The sequence below is a fragment of the Montipora capricornis genome, chromosome 3, assembly GCF_036669925.1.
Source record: "Montipora capricornis isolate CH-2021 chromosome 3, ASM3666992v2, whole genome shotgun sequence".
In the NCBI taxonomy this organism is placed as follows: domain Eukaryota; kingdom Metazoa; phylum Cnidaria; class Anthozoa; order Scleractinia; family Acroporidae; genus Montipora; species Montipora capricornis.
Window position 1 is genome coordinate 23,177,693 of NC_090885.1, and position 17,770 is coordinate 23,195,462.

The window sequence follows — 17,770 nt, forward strand, 5'->3', positions numbered from 1 at the left end:
CAAAATTAAAGTATTCCTTACCGAGTTTAGTACTTGATCTAGTGGTTTCCGTTTACATCTGCGTTTTCTGAAAAAAACAAAAACAACAACAACAAGAAATCGAAAATTCTTTCTTACATTTAACTATTTCGTCGCTCACTAAACATGTCGCTTTAATTGAGGTTATGCCAATAAATCTACCACCAATTCACTTTGCAAAACGTTACACAAAAAGAAATATGTTACCAAAAACAAATCCTCATAAGTAGAGGGGTTTAACCAGCTGGCCGTTATTTCCTGGGCCTCGATTATTTGAATTGGGGCAGATGAAGTCAAATCAGTGGTAATACACCAGGAGGGAATTCATATTTGCCGCCTGAAATCTTGCTTGGCCTCGCCTTTAAGCAGTCTCCTTGGGGCCTGCTTCGATTGAGTTCCGCAACGTGGAACCGTGATCGGTTTTGATATTTTCAGAGGTTAGTCTTTTCAGATAAAAGAAAAAAAGAAAAGAATATAATATCTGCAAACTTTTATACTTTGTAACAGCTTCTTTTGAAATTGAGATAAAAAGGGGTCATTGACCTTTCGAAAAACACAAAAAAATTGTCGGAACACTAAAAATCACGGGCCCTAGGTGCTCACGACATGACCGAAAACAGGAACTGACAGGATCCCATGACTAGCAGCGTACAACTTCGTTGTATTTGTGGAACGGCGTTTTTACAGACCGAGTTATTTTTAGCTTGATTTTCCCCCGAAAGCAGACATTTCCAGCTAATCACATGTCTTGCATTAGAAATCATTCTAATTATTACTCATGGAATTAAGAATGGTCACCAGTGCAAGCCAAATCGTATTAATTTTTAACATCGTCTAAAATTAGCTTCATCTGTTTAAAATGCCTTTACAAAGACTATCATGTTTCTTGACAAACAGAACACAGCACAAACAAATATGGCCGCTCCCGACTACAACGAACCGCCAATAAGTCATGTGACCGGAAGTATATGTCACAAAGACCAGTAGTATTGGAGTTGTAGGCTCCTACAGAAAACACTATCTAGCTATGAAAAAAAGAAACAGAAAAAAACAGAAAAACAGAACATTGTATTGCCTTTTGAAGAAGAGATATACGACAAGTACTGTAACAATGATCGCGGCTGATAGCACCGTCACAAGGGGAGTAATCCAGCCAATCATTGAATTAGCAGTTGTAACATCGTCCATTATCTTCTCTTTCTTCTTCTCGTTAACATCCCCTGCGTTATAAACATAGACAAAAACTCATAAAGAGCAAAAAGAACGAAGAGCATAGCAAATTTGTGTTGCTCCCATTCTCGTCACCTGAGCCTCGGATCGACCCAAGGCTCTGGGAAACTCTAAGTAGGAGAACATGCGCCGTAAGGATTCTTATAGCCAAAAACCTTACGGCCCCTGCTCACTCCTCGTGCTAACATGAATGCAGCAATTAGAGACGCTTTTGATTATTCTTCACGAAAACCAATGAGAAGACACTTTGTTTCAGGGTTCTCCAGAGCTCTTCTCCTAAGTCAAGAGAGGAGCTGCGGGGTCGAGATGGAGTTGCTCCATGCAGGCCTCACTCGACCAATACTGCAATGTTCAGAACTAAATAATTTAGTTCTGTGACTGTCAGCCGGCCATTTCAACTTTAAAATTGGACTGGCAGGCTGACGCAGTCTTTTAACCATAATTATTTGTGGATTTAACTTTCCAATCTCAGTCTGCGTTACTTCAGCTGATTTAGTATAATCTGCACCTCTTTGGATCCGACTTCTGAGACAGCGCTTCGTCACAGACTCTTATAGGGGCTGTGTCAGGAAAGTGAGTCAAATTCAGGGTGATTTCATATGTGATTTCGTAAGGTGGCTCGGAATCCGCTCCACAGATTTTTTTGTCACGAAGCTTTGCAATTGGTTGGTGTTGTTTAAAAGTAATTTCGGTGTTAACGTTGAGATGCATCGCGAGTAGGAGCGAGTAATTGATAAAACCGTGACGTACACAAAATGAACTTCATTACCGTGACACAACGTCCCTTTAAAATATGACTTTCACTAAGGTTGTCACTAGTTACAGAAATTCCTTCAACATAGGACAGGCCTAGGGAGTGGACCCTGCGAGGGACTAGCAAAAAGATAGATTTCGACGCCTTTCAGCTCCACTAGCGTGGACCATAAACTATAATTCTCAAACAAACAATAGCTATACAGACCTCTTAAAATCCAAGGACTGCTCTTTGGTCCACAGCCTAGAGAGGTACACATCTTGATTTCAGTCTTGTAATCGTCAAAGCGATTCATTCCAGTCAAAGTCGCCTCTTTTGCTGATCCGTTTTTTATTTGCAAAACCCTTGAAGAGTTTTGGACTTGTATAAACAGGGAGTCGTTTTCCTTTTTTGATACGTGCCAATAACGAATCTCAAACCTCTTGAGAACACCATTCCAGGTATTGGTCGGAGGAAGCTGTGAAGGCATCGATAAAAGCCCGTTTAAACGGTTTCAACATTTGACAAAAATTAGTTGAACGGATGTTGGGCAAATGTTGGACGCAAAAGCAAAGTTGTGCGTGAGGCCGTTTGAACGGTTCCAACATTGCGCCAACTAAAGACAACATTGCGCCAACACTTTCGCGAAATTTGATTTGCGAGGAACTCAGAACTAGAAATCAGACTCTCTCGTCCAGATAATTATACATACTACGTGCCGCCATATTGATTTGGCGATCACAGAGCATACGTGTCTTCTACAATTGTTGAACAGAGTCTTCAAAGGGCCTCAACACCATTCAACATTTTCGAAAACAAAAGAAAAGTTGAATCGATGTTGAATGAAAGTTTAAACCAATTTAAACTTGATTCGACACACGCTTGACAAGCTTCAACATTTTTCATGCTTTCAACAATGTTGGACGACTTGTTCAAACGCACCGAACATTTGGTTCAACAAAGTGTTGAATGCATGTTTAAGCAAATGTCGAAACCGTTTAAACGGGCCTTAACAAACGTCTTTTGCTCCAAGTTTGCAAGACGGTATTCGAGTCCCTAGAATACAATGTTTCTTTCGGTCAGCAAGAAGAATGGCCACTTCTTGCTTGCTTCAAACCACCCAGTCCACGAAATATGAAAGAACTTCCGACTTCAATTTTCCACACAATCGTAGTGGACGCCAACGGATAAAAAATGGACGGCCATTATGACTGAGCCGCGCGGTTTAGTTCGGTGCTGACCGAGACAATCACTGTCTCTGCAGACGAGAATGGCGAAACGTTAGAAATCTCAAGAAGTCAACGGTTACAAGATATACGCTTTTTCCCGAGGAAAGATGAAAATAATGAAACTAGGGTTTAGACGAAAATTCGAAAAATTCGCCTAAAAAGAGATAGGAAGGAACGAATAGGCAAATGTGTCCTGACAGCCAAAAATCAACGGACTACATTTACATTCATCATCATCATCATTTTAAGTCTCCTCAGGTCGCCTTGCCGCCTCACACGTGCACTACTTCCGTCAAGGAGGAAAGTTAAAGCCAGTCTCCCATATCCAGAGGGATCACTGGGGGTTAACAGAGGTGCGCCTTTCACTACTAGGGTTGGCAATATGGTTTTTTCACATGACGTCACGGCGGCCATGTTGCAAGAGTGAAATAAAGAAACAGCGGCCATATTGGAGGAGTGAAATAGTACTCTATTGCTATGAAAATTCTTCTTTTTGATCTAGTATGCAAATATCATGATGGCTGCTGGTCACATGAGCATAAACATTCTAAGTGACTATCCTGGGGATGCAAAAAGGTGCATTTAACAATTATCCTCCGAAATCGCACGGAATATCGCCTGATACTTAGTCGACGAGGCCGTAGGCCGAGTTGGCTAAAATCAGGCGATATTCCGCAAGATTTGAGCACGGTAATTGTTTTAATTATTCAACACATGGATGACAAAGCTCAATTTCCTACGTTTATTGGAAAAAAAAAAGCTGGAGAAACTCTCATTTTTCTCCACGACACACAAAATGACGTATATTGCAGGATATATGTTAAGCACGCACGACGAATAGTGAGCGCGCCATGACCATATTTGGACATGTGTATATATGTGACATTTTTGGTCACAATATGTTGAATAATAATTAAATATATTATGTGTCTTATAATTTCAACGGCCAGAAGAGGCGATCTTCAGAAAGGAAAAAAAAAAAGCAGAACAAATCCAGCATGCAGTGTTACCTCCCACAACACTGTCACGTCGCGTTTGCTCCTGTCATTCTTAGAAACGGACCAGTAACTGTTCTGAAATCTAGGAGCTTTGGCGGGCACTAGAAAAAGAAACAAAGAAATACCCAGATAAACAAACAAACGTAACTTTCTAGGAATGTCACTCTATAATTGTCTTTCTCTAAGCAGACACCATTGCAAGGCGGACACGTCTATCACATGCCACTGGGGACTTCTATGATATGACTGGTGTTGATATGATGTCCTGTCCTTCCTGACTAATGACCAGACTAAGTTAGCATAGCCAAGTGGTAAGGACGCTGGACTACAGGTTTGACTTCTCCTCTAACTACTGAGGTTGAAGCTGAAGTTGTTGTGGGCGGTCCCCATTCAAGTTCTCGACTGGGGCTTATAAAACAGCTTTCTGTCAGGTAGGATTCTTGAACATGTTGTTCTCTCATCGTGTCACTGACAATCAAATTCCCGTAAGATCCTTAAATTTATTCGCTTAGCTTAACATTTAAAAATATCATAATGATGAGCAACCTTCTTCTTCAGTCGTTGCAGTGATAGGATCGCTTGGTTTACCCCAGCCATTGTAACATGAAGGTAGACCGCATTGGATATAGAGCGTGTACTCAGTGAAAGGATTGAGGTCACGTATGGTGTACAAATGTAACTTCTGGTTCTCTGGAGCCCACTGTATAGACTGCAAGGAAAGCATAGTAGCACGTCATCAAATATTTTCGATAAATAATTATTCGCTTTGTGCTTTTCAAGCAAATGCGTAATGCACAGTCAAGTCAATTCAATTCAATTCTTTATTCACACTATCCATAGCATTTACACACAATTTGTATGATAAATAATCAAAAAAGAGAAATAGAATTATATTAGGCCATAATGTAAACAGTTAATAGGTGTGCGGTGTTCAAAGGAGCAGGGCTTTCTTGTTGGACACCGCCATAGCTAAGTAAATAAGTAATGGCAGTAAGTAGAGTAGAGTGAGATGGAATTTATTATTTCCTGAAGTTTACAAGCAAGAGGGAGTCAGATTATTTTACTCAGCATCAAGCCAGCAGTAAACTCAACTTTATTTAATCAAAAGACGACATTTCCATTCTTTTTTGGACCCAGCAAACTTTGGGAGTTGACCGAAACAGTTGTCTGATTCCTGATGCTTCAGGTGTTTTCTGGAGCCTTATGTTGAATTATTTTTAGGTCATGGACCGATTACTACATCTTTCATTGAAAAACTCTAAAATGGACCTTAAGGTGATTCAAGATAACTTTCCTCTGCAGGGCCGTAGCCAGTATGAGGCAAACCGAGGCACTTGCCTCAGTCATTTTTGCGTGATTTTAATAAAGCGTGATTCCAGTATTGCCTTTAAAATATACTCATCATAAAATACTTACGAGGAGAATTTAACCATGGGCATTGCCTCAGTCATAGTTTTTTTTCTGGCTACGGCCCTGCTCTGCAGAATGCTCCACTTTTGGTGCGGCCCTAAAATTTCCTTTGACAACTAAAGATATGAGGTGTTTAAGTCCCAAACAACCAAACTGGGAGAAGCTTCCCTTAATTAAGAAAGATCATGAGCTACAAATCATTTCCACGTGAGAGTTTACCACCAATTACACCTTCACTGGTTTACACCAATGGGCCTTATTCGCGCAGTAGCCATATTGGCCATAGATTTCGTACCCCGAGCCTCGAGTTGAAATGTTTGGGAACGAGTTTCGGTGCGCAAAAACAAACGTTTTCAATCCCTCGGGACTTAACATGGCCGCTGTGTGATTAAGGCCTGTATCCTTAAGTCGATCATTTATTTCAAACTGAGAAATTCTAAGTCCGGCCAGAAATTCAGTCTCCAATCGAGTGTGTCTAGAGAGAGTTTTTCAGTTGTGCTTTGGCCAACCAGAAAAAAAGCACCATTGTTAACAATAGGTTTGTGTGAAAACTTGAACAATTTTAAGAAAAAAACTCAAGGCTTATCTTTTCAAAAAAGCGTTTTTATTACATTAGTTATTTCCTTTTTACTTCTTTCATGTAAATTGTGAGAGGATTTTTAAGAAATTAGTCATGTTACATTTTAGTCGTCTTAATATTGTGTTTTTCTTTAGTGCTTTTTTAACATGTAATGTAAAGCGGCATTGGACATCGCTGGAAATGGCTCTATGTAAATACTGTGTTATTATTAGTATTAGTATTAGTATTATTCTTCTTCTTCTTCTTCTTCTTCTTCTTATTATTATCATCATCATCATCATCATCATCATCATCATCATCATTATTATTATTATTATTATTATTATTATTATTATTATTAAATGTATTTAATTTTGATAGTAAAGTTGGATGCCTAAAATAACAATGTGATACGAATAAAGATAATGATGATGGCTATTTTGCCTGTTTCGAAGCAAATGTGCGTTCTCTGAATGTCTAACAAAAACTTATTTTGGAAAGCATAGCTGATGCAGTTGAGAGAACACTCGCCTTCCACCAATGTGGCCAGATGCAATTCCAGGACTTGATGTCATATGTGGTTTGAGTCCGTTGGTTGTCAACTCTCCTGCGTGGTTTTTCTTCAGGTATTTTGGTTTTTCCTTCTCACCAAACACAGCAACATTAAAATTGATCTCTTTAATTTAATGGGAATTGATTTCATTTACCATCTCCCCAATTGGCAGAGCACTCAGCCCTTCTATAAAAACATTGGGGACTTTAATAAAGTGACGATATTGACTATGACCATGACGACGATGATCATCATCATCATAAAGATGATCGCACCTGAACCTATAAAATGTACAGTAGTTTTATAAGCTTTGTATAGATAAGGAAAAAAGGAACAAAAACGAACAAATTAACTGACCTCATTGGTATTTCCATTTGACGAGGAATACAAGATTTTATAACACAGAAGTGGAGCATAGTCTCCCATTTCCCAGGGAGACGTCCATGAAAGAGATAGGTTTTTCTTTCCTTTGACGACGACTCTTACATCTCGAGGCTTCGGACACTCAACTGTAACAACAAGATGAGAAGTTCTTCTTGTTTTAAAAGCTGTTTCCAGTATAAATCAATGGCCGAAATTAGGGGTCGTCCGAGACAACCAGAACTTTTAGCGGGCAACCAGTTTTTGGTATAATATAAGGCCTCAATCATTGCCCGAGGTAAATGCAATGGAAAACCGAGATGTAGTGTTTATGAAGGACACTGTTGAGACACTTTCATTAAAAAACACCTTTTCTAGCTTCCAATACCCGCCGCATCTAAAATTCAAACCTTTCCCACTTCCCTTCCCCTCTCCCCCTTTCAAGTTTGCAACAACTTTTTGTCTTGCTTTGAACACTGATAAGGGGGGGGGGGCTGCAGTGTGAGAGATAATAGGTAAATTGATAACGCCCCAAGTAGGTGAAGTGTCTCCACTATTTTTGCAACTTTTTGTACCTTAAAGAGAGCTCGTGCTTCTCTGGAGTTGAGGAGGGAATGAGAGATGACAGCGAAGCAAAGACATGACTATTAAAGGTAAAGAAACATAAAAAACCTTTACATTTAAGACTTAGAGGAACTACTTAGTAAACGCATGTGCTTAGAAAGATCACTGTAGCGCATTTCAACATTCATCTCCTAAGTTGCAAGAATCTGTAGAGGCAGATGAACGTTTGAAAGGTGCTTTCCCAAGCTCACGAAAATCAGAAGGGATGCCATTCCATATTTTAGCACCAGTTCTACTGAACAAAAATAGCTGCTGATTTGTTCTCGATATTTTGATATGGAGCTTCCCAGCTTGCGTGAATCGTGGAAGGTAGGGGTGAATCTTTTCGGAGCGGATAAATAATTAACAATTATTCCATGAGCGCGTGTTGGACATGAGATGGTAAATAACCAGTCTCATATCCAACAAGCGCGAATGGAATAATAGTTTTATTAAATTCCTTAACTGCAAAAATTTGGAAGTACGAAATAAGTGCGAAAAAAGCGAGAAAATCGAAAAAATTTGATGAAGATGCGATAATGAGTAATACCTTGAGGTCAGACAGACGTAGGCTCGTCACAAAAACATTTCTCAGTTGACTTTTCGCGTACTTCTAAACATCGGAATTGATCCAAACTTTCCACAAAGAAAGATTTTTTTCTTTTTTGGCTTTATTCAGAGAGAAATTTCGCTTTCCGGCGAAAACATTTTCAGTTTAGAGAGTTAGCTTAGAAACGTTTAGCGCAATCATTTACCATATAGGGTCAAACTACGGTATATGAGCTGATAACCGAGATTAAGCAAACCAATCAGAGCACGAGAATTGCATTATCCGAGGTTGAGAATTCAATAAAATTGGAAACATTGGATGGAGCACGCTGATTAGCAGCATCATGTGCCACAGAGGCAAACAATTTTACTGGTAAGATTCGGGAACTGACAAAAAGAGGAATAGAGTGAAATTTGCAGTCTGAAAAATGCATTAAGCGAAGAATCCTCTTTTGTAATTAAAAATGACAATTTTGTTTAGGGAAGTATTTGCGGATTGACCCCATGCAACGAGACCATAAAAACAGGGGTGCTGCAGATGGGAAACTGTTGGAAATTTTGGGCGCCCTGTTAGGCAGAGCCGTCGCTGTACAGTTGGTCGCGTTACAACTTGGTGTCCCAGTCTCTTCAGTGAATCTTGCATGACTACACAGACGTCTTTGAAGGCGCAGGAAAAGTGAGAGGATACCAAGTAAAATTGCATGTGGATCCAGAAGAACCTACTGTGGCACAGCCAGTCAGGCGCACCCCATTTAATCTCCGAAAGAAAGTCGAGGAAGAAGAGCTTATTGCCAGTCCAGTTGTGGTAGTGCCAAAACAAAATAATGAAATGCGCCTGTGTGTAGACATGAGAAGGGCAAATGAGGCCATCATCACGGAACGTTAGTACCCAATGCAATACCCCCAGCAGATGAAGCCAAAATCTCTACCAAAGCACAGTGTTAGCGTGCTTGATATAAAGTGGGGTTATCATCATATGCAACTTAATTCGCCCTGATATCAATGCAAACGCCTCATGTTTGAAATCAACTCAGCCCCAGAAGTGTATCAACATGTCATTAAGCAAGTATTGAAGACGTGGCAAACATCTAGGACGACACTTATATTTCATGGCAGAAACACTGAATAACATGACAACAGATTGCAGCAAGTCCAAGGGATATTGAAAAAGAAGAATATGACGATGAAAGCTGAGAAATTCACACTTCACATGACCCAGATGGTGTTCATAGGACTTGGGACAAAAGCAATGGTCCGACTGACAGATGCAAGAGAGCCACAGAATGCCCCAGAAGTCAGAAGTGTCCTTGGACTACCAAATTGCAATGCTCGATTTATCTCAGGTTTTTCCACAATCGAAAAACCGTTACGCAGATTAACTAAGAAAGATGTCCGCTTTGAATCTGGAGATGAACAGAGGAAGGCATTCACTGCGGAGCTTAAACTCTTGAATATTTCGACAAAGATGCCAAGACTCGAATAGTAACAGATGCAAGTACAGTAGCTCTAGGCGCAGCCCTCGTTCAAGAGCAGCAAGGAGTGAAGAGAATCGTCCGTTGCGCAATGTGTGAGAGCCTAAGCAATGTGGAAAAGCGTTATTCACAGACAGACAAAGAAGCCTTTGCAATTGTTTGGGTTTGTGAACGCTTCCATGTGCACCTGTATGGAACTGAATTCGAACGGTGCACAGACTACAAGCCGCCAGAGCCTATTTCCTCTAACAGATCAAAGCCATGCGAACGGATTGAACCGGCAGTGTATCCTGCGATTGCAACCTTGCAAGTTCAAAGTAAACAGTAGAACATCGATTGCCGAATCCTGTCCGTTATCTCTTTTATTCCAAACTGCGGGACCTGCAAAACCATCAACAGCACACAATAATTCAGATGACTTTGCCAGATTCGTAGCAATTACTGCCACTCCTACAGCTATGAAAACACGCGAGATTGAGGAAGTCTCGGAAGAAGATGAATAGTTTGTCGAGTTACGAGCGTGTGTAAACAAAGGAAATTGGAAAGGAGACAAGCTCACGCAGTATGTACCTGTAAGCGGTGAGCTGTGTGTTATCGGGAAGTTGATCGTTAAAGGCACCCGGATTGTGATGCTAAGCAAGTTGAGACCTCGAGTACTGGTTCGTGCCCACTGAGGACATGATCCCGGAATTGTCAGTATGTGAAACAAAGATTGCCGTCAAACGTGTGATGGGCTGGAATTGACAGTAAAGATTTGAGTATCGTCTGCATATAAACAGGGGGTAGTGAATTTTAAACAATTTGGTAAATCATTTATGTAGATAAGGAAAAGGAGAGGGCCAAGAATAGAGCCTTGGGGAACTCCACAGAGTAAGTTACTTTGAGAAGAAAAGCAACCATTTATTAAACATTGTTGTTGTCGGGCAGTAAGATAAGACTTGAACCACATCAATTCTCTATCAGCGACTCCATAAAACTTAACTTTCTCTAGTAAAATCGAATGATCAACTGAGTCGAAGGCCTTACGAATATCAAGAAGAACTACACCTGTCAATTTTCCCTTATCCATATTATCAGACCAATCATCGCACATTTGAATCAACGCCGAGACAGTCGAGTGGAGAGGGCGGAAACCAGACTGGAATTTAGAGAGAACAGAACTTTCAAATAGTGATAAAGCTGTTGAAAAACTTATTTCTCGAAAACTTTACTTATTATTGGCAGGATTGAAATGGGTCTATAATTTTCCATATCAAGACGGACCGGGCACACACGCGCATTTTTCCAGTCATCAATAAAAATTCCAGAGGAAAGTGACAAAATAAATATAAAAGTACAAGATGGAGCAATTATACTAGATACGATTTTAAGGACCTTGGCAGGAATCTTATCAAGGCCAGTTCTTTCCGACACCTTTACGTTTTTTAGCGTAAGCGCGACATTTTCCACTGGTATATTAGAGAATCGAAACGCTGGAAAACTATTCTGAATGTTGCTGAGATATGTGTTAACGCTATTGGAGGACCTTTTCTTTGATTCAGCGGCCAAAGTTGGTCCTATGTTTACAAAGAAATCAATAAATGACTCGGAAATATCTTTATCGTCAGAAACAATTTTATCGTTAACTAGAATATCATCGACAGGGGAAGATTTATTACCTTTGCCGGTAAGTGAATTTATTAATTTCCAGCCCGCCTTAGGGTCAGTAGATGCTTCCATAATAACCAGAATCCTGCCATTTCAAGTTTATTGTGGTGGAATGCTTGATAACGTGTAAGGACTTGATTTCCGTGGACAAACGTTTTAATTACGTACCTTTAATGGTATGGGAAAAGAGTCTGGAAATTCAATGTACTTTACTCAGTCTGGAGTTAAGTTTCTTACCATGTGAACCAAGACGACAAGTCTTCTTGTGACTAATGAAAACTCCCGACGAATTTCTCTTCTCCACGAGAAAGGAAAATCCATAGGGATCAAAAAGAGTTTGGCTTTTTATAGTGCACTCCAATTCCTTTAGCTGGGATCCAGAGTGACGAAGTGTGCTGTTAAGAGTACAACCTAACTGATAGTGTCCTGGTGGGTCTACGGTCTCACTGCACTGGGGCGATGTACAGAAAAATACTCTGTAGTAACTAGGCTCAAAAGGAAATTTGTCTTCTTGTACAAGAGGCTGCCAAATAATGTTGACAAACTTAAATCCAACAGCATTGCATCTACAATTCATGTTCACTGTAGTGGAAACTGCAAAGGAAAGAGAAACGACAGCTGGTCTCTGATTGCATTTTTTTTTTATAGCAGACTAATTATAGCTGCCAATCACTGGCCAAGTTAATCAGCACAGATATTTAAATCACATTTTTGACTCATGCTAAAAAGGGTTTTAATAATAATAATAATAATAATACCAAAACTTCTTAGCAGCACGAAGTAAGATATCGCTTTGATGATCCATACGATGTTTTTGAAATTCATATTTAATCAATACATGTTTCGGATGAAACATCATCCATCGTCAGTTGACAAATGAGAAATAAACTAAAGTTGAGCAATAAATAGTGTAACAAAGTGAGATATAACATGAATAATAAAGGATGAAGGCGAGAACAGAATGAAAACACCCAACCACGAAACAAAACAGAAAAAACCAAACTGTTTAGGCTAGAGCGGTTTTCAATTGAGTGTCGAAAGTAATTAGATAATTACTTTGGTTTATGATTACTTCACTCAGTGACTGGTTCAAAATTCTCGCGCCATTTTTTCATCCAATCAGAAGTGAAACCAAAACCAATCGTGGCTCACGCGTGCACATTTTCCCGCGCTTTGTGTCGGCTACGTGTAATTACTTCGAGTTTTGATTGGTTTGCCAGATTGTCTCAGTCCTTTTTGATTGGCCAAAGTAATTACTTTGGTTTTGGTTTTACGACACTCAATTGAAACTCGCTCTAAGAAAAGAAACTAATTAGTATGAAAGGGATAAATTAAGATGTTTGACTTGGGAATTTAAAGATGGCTGCTCCCAAAGGATATGCATGGCTTCTTTGATTTTCAATTGGAAACGTGTGGAAGCAGAGTCGAGGATTTTAAAACAGTCTTCTGAACACCGGGAGCGACAATTTTCAGAACCTCTCAAGTGCTTAAATATGTGGGAATGTTTGTCGGAGGCGAGATGTTCACGGATGCGAGTGGCGAAATGTCTATTGGTTTCACCAATATAACAGGCATTACAGCCTGCACATGAGAAACTTGTAAATGACTCGCGATCGTAAGCCCGCAGGGATAGGATCCTTCGCCCCAAACCAACTCCTAATTTTAAACGGGGTGAACACCAACTTAATTTCCAGGTCGCTGCAAAATTTGTTGACTAATTTCTTAATTCTGCGTTTTGTTATGATGGAAAAAGGACCGATGTACGGTAATTTAAAATACAAACAATTGTCCTTCCGAGCAACACTCTGAGAGGAATCGGAGGTAAAGTAACTGTTGAGAAATTTTCTAACAACATTCTCGATAACGCTAGAAGGAAACAAATTCTTCCTTAATGTTTTGGTAAGGTTGCTTATGTCCAAGTGAAAACCAGTCCAAGTATTATTAATTTTAAATACTCGGTCAACCAGAGTGCGTACTAGTCCTAATTTGTAACTGAAAGGTACAAAGCTGTAATAATTAGTGAGAAGACCGGTGTAGGTCTTCTTGTGGAAAACCGAGGAAATAATGCCCTGATTACTATGGTTATCTAAAAGCACATCTAAGAAGGGAAGCTTGTGGTTTTCTTCCTTCTCCATAGTAAACTTGATGTTAGGATGCTGGCTGTTGATATAACTAAAGAAAGATAAAGCATCCTGCTCGGTATTAAACAAAGCAAAGGTGTCGTCGACATATCTACGGTAAAACTCGATACCTGAATTGTAATTCTCTAACCAGCGTTTCTCATGGTGACCCATAAAGAGATTAGCTAATACAGGAGCAAGCGGGGAGCCCATGGCTACCCCATCAATTTGATCGTAAAAATTACCCAAAAATGAAAAATGGGTTCGAGCAGTGGCAAAGAAAAATAACTTAGTAAGATTTTCCCGTCCTAATTTAATATCTGGATTGCCCTTCATAATGTAGTCTACCGCTAAGTCGATAGATTCGATGAGGGGAATGTTGGTGAAAAGACTTTCGACATCGAAAGAAACCATGAACTTATTTAGGGTATGGAGTCTAGTGACTTCACTAACAAAAGTAAAAGTGTCATGAGCACAGTAGTCATTAGGGATGTGAGGGTTTAACAATGTACATAAATACTTAGCTAGGTTGTAATTATAGGTTCCAATCGAAGAAACAATGGGCCGGAAAGGAGGTGTCGAAGAGTGATCTTGAGCCTTATGCATCGATCTTAGGAAGCCCATAAATTCTGGCTGGTTGAGATCCTGATGGATAGATCTTGTCATAAATGGTGTTCTCAATTTCATCATTCTTCTTCAGATTGCGAAGAAACCGTTGTAATTGGCCCTCCCTTAGGAGAGTTGGATCATCCTTAAGTTTCTTGAATTTGGACGAATCCGAGATGAAGGAAGAAAACCACAAGCTTCCCTTCTTAGATGTGCTTTTAGATAACCATAGTAATCAGGGCATTATTTCCTCGGTTTTCCACAAGAAGACCTACACCGGTCTTCTCACTAATTATTACAGCTTTGTACCTTTCAGTTACAAATTAGGACTAGTACGCACTCTGGTTGACCGAGTATCTAAAATTAATAATACTTGGACTGGTTTTCACTTGGACATAAGCAACCTTACCAAAACATTAAGGAAGAATTTGTTTCCTTCTAGCGTTATCGAGAATGTTGTTAGAAAATTTCTCAACAGTTACTTTACCTCCGATTCCTCTCAGAGTGTTGCTCGGAAGGACAATTGTTTGTATTTTAAATTACCGTACATCGGTCCTTTTTCCATCATAACAAAACGCAGAATTAAGAAATTAGTCAACAAATTTTGCAGCGACCTGGAAATTAAGTTGGTGTTCACCCCGTTTAAAATTAGGAGTTGGTTTGGGGCGAAGGATCCTATCCCTGCGGGCTTACGATCGCGAGTCATTTACAAGTTTCTCATGTGCAGGCTGTAATGCCTGTTATATTGGTGAAACCAATAGACATTTCGCCACTCGCATCCGTGAACATCTCGCCTCCGACAAACATTCCCACATATTTAAGCACTTGAGAGGTTCTGAAAATTGTCGCTCCCGGTGTTCAGAAGACTGTTTTAAAATCCTCGACTCTGCTTCCACACGTTTCCAATTGAAAATCAAAGAAGCCATGCATATCCTTTGGGAGCAGCCATCTTTAAATTCCCAAGTCAAACATCTTAATTTATCCCTTTCATACTAATTAGTTTCTTTTCTTAGCCTAAACAGTTTGGTTTTTTCTGTTTTGTTTCGTGGTTGGGTGTTTTCATTCTGTTCTCGCCTTCATCCTTTATTATTCATGTTATATCTCACTTTGTTACACTATTTATTGCTCAACTTTAGTTTATTTCTCATTTGTCAACTGACGATGGATGATGTTTCATCCGAAACATGTATTGATTAAATATGAATTTCAAAAACATCGTATGGATCATCAAAGCAATAATAATAATAATAATAATAATAATAATAATAATAATAATAATAATAATAATAATAATAGTAATAGTAATAATAATAATAATAATAATAATAATACACACATCAATAGCACTTTACAGCAATTAAGTATAATTAAGAACTATTCAGCGAAGTGGAGGTGACTAGTTCACAATTTATTCCTTGAGCACGTGTTGGATACGAAATTGTAAATAGCCAACGAGGTGCATTTGGCCGAGTTGGCTATAACCAGTCTCACATCCAACAAGCGCGAATGGAATAATTAAGTGAAGCTATGATCTTCGCAGTTATGAACGCAATTTTTGCAATTGCGTAGAAAAGCCTGAAAATTTCAGGACTTCAACGGGGTTTGAACCCGTGACCTCGCGATTCCGGTACGACACTCTAACCAACTGAGCTATGAAGCCACTGACGTTGGGAGCTGGTCACTTGTGGGTTCTAATGGTTCCGTGAGGAATGAATCAATGATGAATGGTTCATAACTGCGAAGATCATAGCTTCACTTGATTTCGTATCCGCAGTTCAAATATGATTCATTTCATATACCATTCATCATTGATTCATTCCTCACGGGACCATTAGAACTCACAAGTGACCAGCTCCCAACGTCAGTGGCTTCATAGCTCAGTTGGTTAGAGTGTCGCACCGGAATCGCGAGGTAAGGGTTCAAACCCCGTTGAAGTCCTGAATTTTTCAGGCTTCTCTACGCAATTGCAAAAATTGCGTTCATAACTGCGAAGATCATAGCTTCACTTGATTTCATATCCGCAGTTCATATATGATTCATTTCATATACCATTCATCAATGGAATAATTGTTCTGTTAAATTTTCATTACATTCTGAACAGTTGGACACTTGGAAATTAAAGCCAATCAGTTTCCAGCTTGGTAACCCTTGACACAATCCGTTTCCATATTAGGTCATACGGTATAGGAGCCGATAACCGAGATTTGAGTAAACCAATTATAACGCTAAAAACGCAATATTCGAGGTTGCAAATTTTATAGTAAAGGCTTTCGGAGTTCGAGTAGCCAATGAGAGCGCGCCTTCGACACTATCCACTGCTTCAGTATATACTAACGATGGAATGATATATGAAATGGATCATATATTGAACTGTGGATAAAAAATCAAGTGAAGCTATGATCCTGGCAGTTATAAATGCAATTTTTGAAGTTGCGTAGACAAGCCTGAAAAATTCAGGACTTCAACGGGGTTTGAGCCCGTGACCGCGCGAAACCGGTGCGACACGATACCAATGCGATGTTTCTCTACGCAATTGCAAAAATTGCGTTCATAACTGCGAGGATAATAGCTTTAATTTCATCAAGAGAATATACCAAGTTAATATATAACATATATATTTAGCCAAGCCTAAAAGCGGAGCTCCCTCGTTGTTTATTCTTACTGCCTCTAGCGTTAGTGAAAATATAAGGTTTTCGAATTGTCCGCGTTATGGTGTTTCCGGTTACTGGGTAATTAATTAAATCATTATCTTTGCTTTCTTCTATAGAAAAGTTCATGGAATAACTAGTGAATTCCACGGTAAATTTCACGCGAAAAACTGACATTGCGTGAGTGCGATATCGGTTTTGTGAGTGAACTTACTTTGGAATTCACCAGTTTCGCAATGAATTTTTCTTGAAGCACATGAGTTTTAAAAGAAAACAAGCACACCCTCAGCGAGCGAATGGAAAAGGAAAAAAGCCATTTCGGAGTCAACTGTCAATAGCCAGCGAATAGGAATCACGCTAAAATTAGAAACCGTCAGGAAAAGGAGATCATTAATATTTTGATGTATTTCATTGAAACACGCCAGCTTAGCTTGGATAAAGAATCGGCAAAATACGGCAATGCAACTAAGAAAGGACAATAGGGCCGTTTATACGAGGGAAATTAAGCCGCAGCTCACACTGGCCGCGGCTGACATAAGACGAAAACTGGGCCATTTATACGAGTGTGGCTTACATAAGACGCGAAATGCTTGTATAAATGGTTCGCGGCTAAGTTCGCGGCCAACTGGTCCAATGATTACGTAACTGATTAGAGTGCAATGTGAAATGCTCGGTTTCTAGCGTTATCCCTACTAAAGGAAATGGGCCCACACAAGGACAGAGAAAAACTGTGACCGGGGTGGGAATTGAACCCACGACCTTCGGATTAGATTACCGCTGCTCTACCTACTGAGCTACAAGGTCAGACGGGAGCAGGCCGTGGGAACTGAAGATGTGTACTGAAGTATTTTGTGGTGAAAACTAAGCAGTAAAAGATCAAAAATTTTGAAAACAATACACCAGTCGGCCGCCATGTTTACAAATTTTGCTCCCGTTGTTGGTGTACTGGCCACTTGCGCCAAAGTTCAACATAATATTAGCCAATCAAAAGGCTGATACGACAATTTTTCACTAGTGCAAACACCGTATGTCATT

The 17,770-nt window shown here is 39.7% G+C and overlaps 1 protein-coding gene across 3 annotated transcripts in view; it reads right to left on the reverse strand.

Annotated features, from left to right (window-relative positions):
• The window catches only part of LOC138042586 (neogenin-like), a 30,210-nt gene that overhangs the window by 4,213 nt on the left and 8,227 nt on the right, over positions 1-17,770 (reverse strand). The window contains exons 2-9 of one of the 3 annotated variants that reach the window (XR_011131035.1): positions 11,599-11,955; positions 7,088-7,239; positions 4,755-4,917; positions 4,221-4,309; positions 2,210-2,459; positions 1,094-1,238; positions 226-461; positions 22-67 (exon numbers count right to left, since the gene is read on the reverse strand). Coding sequence is in view for 1 of the 3 variants with exons in the window: in XM_068888532.1 (XP_068744633.1) it covers positions 22-67; positions 1,094-1,238; positions 2,210-2,459; positions 4,221-4,309; positions 4,755-4,917; positions 7,088-7,239; positions 11,599-11,955 (1,202 nt within the window). In the remaining 2 variants the exon portion in view is untranslated. Of the gene's footprint in view, positions 1-21; positions 462-1,093; positions 1,239-2,209; positions 2,460-4,220; positions 4,310-4,754; positions 4,918-7,087; positions 7,240-11,598; positions 11,956-17,770 lie in introns of all 3 variants that reach the window. The other 2 variants (XR_011131034.1, XM_068888532.1) reach the window with 2 other exon arrangements.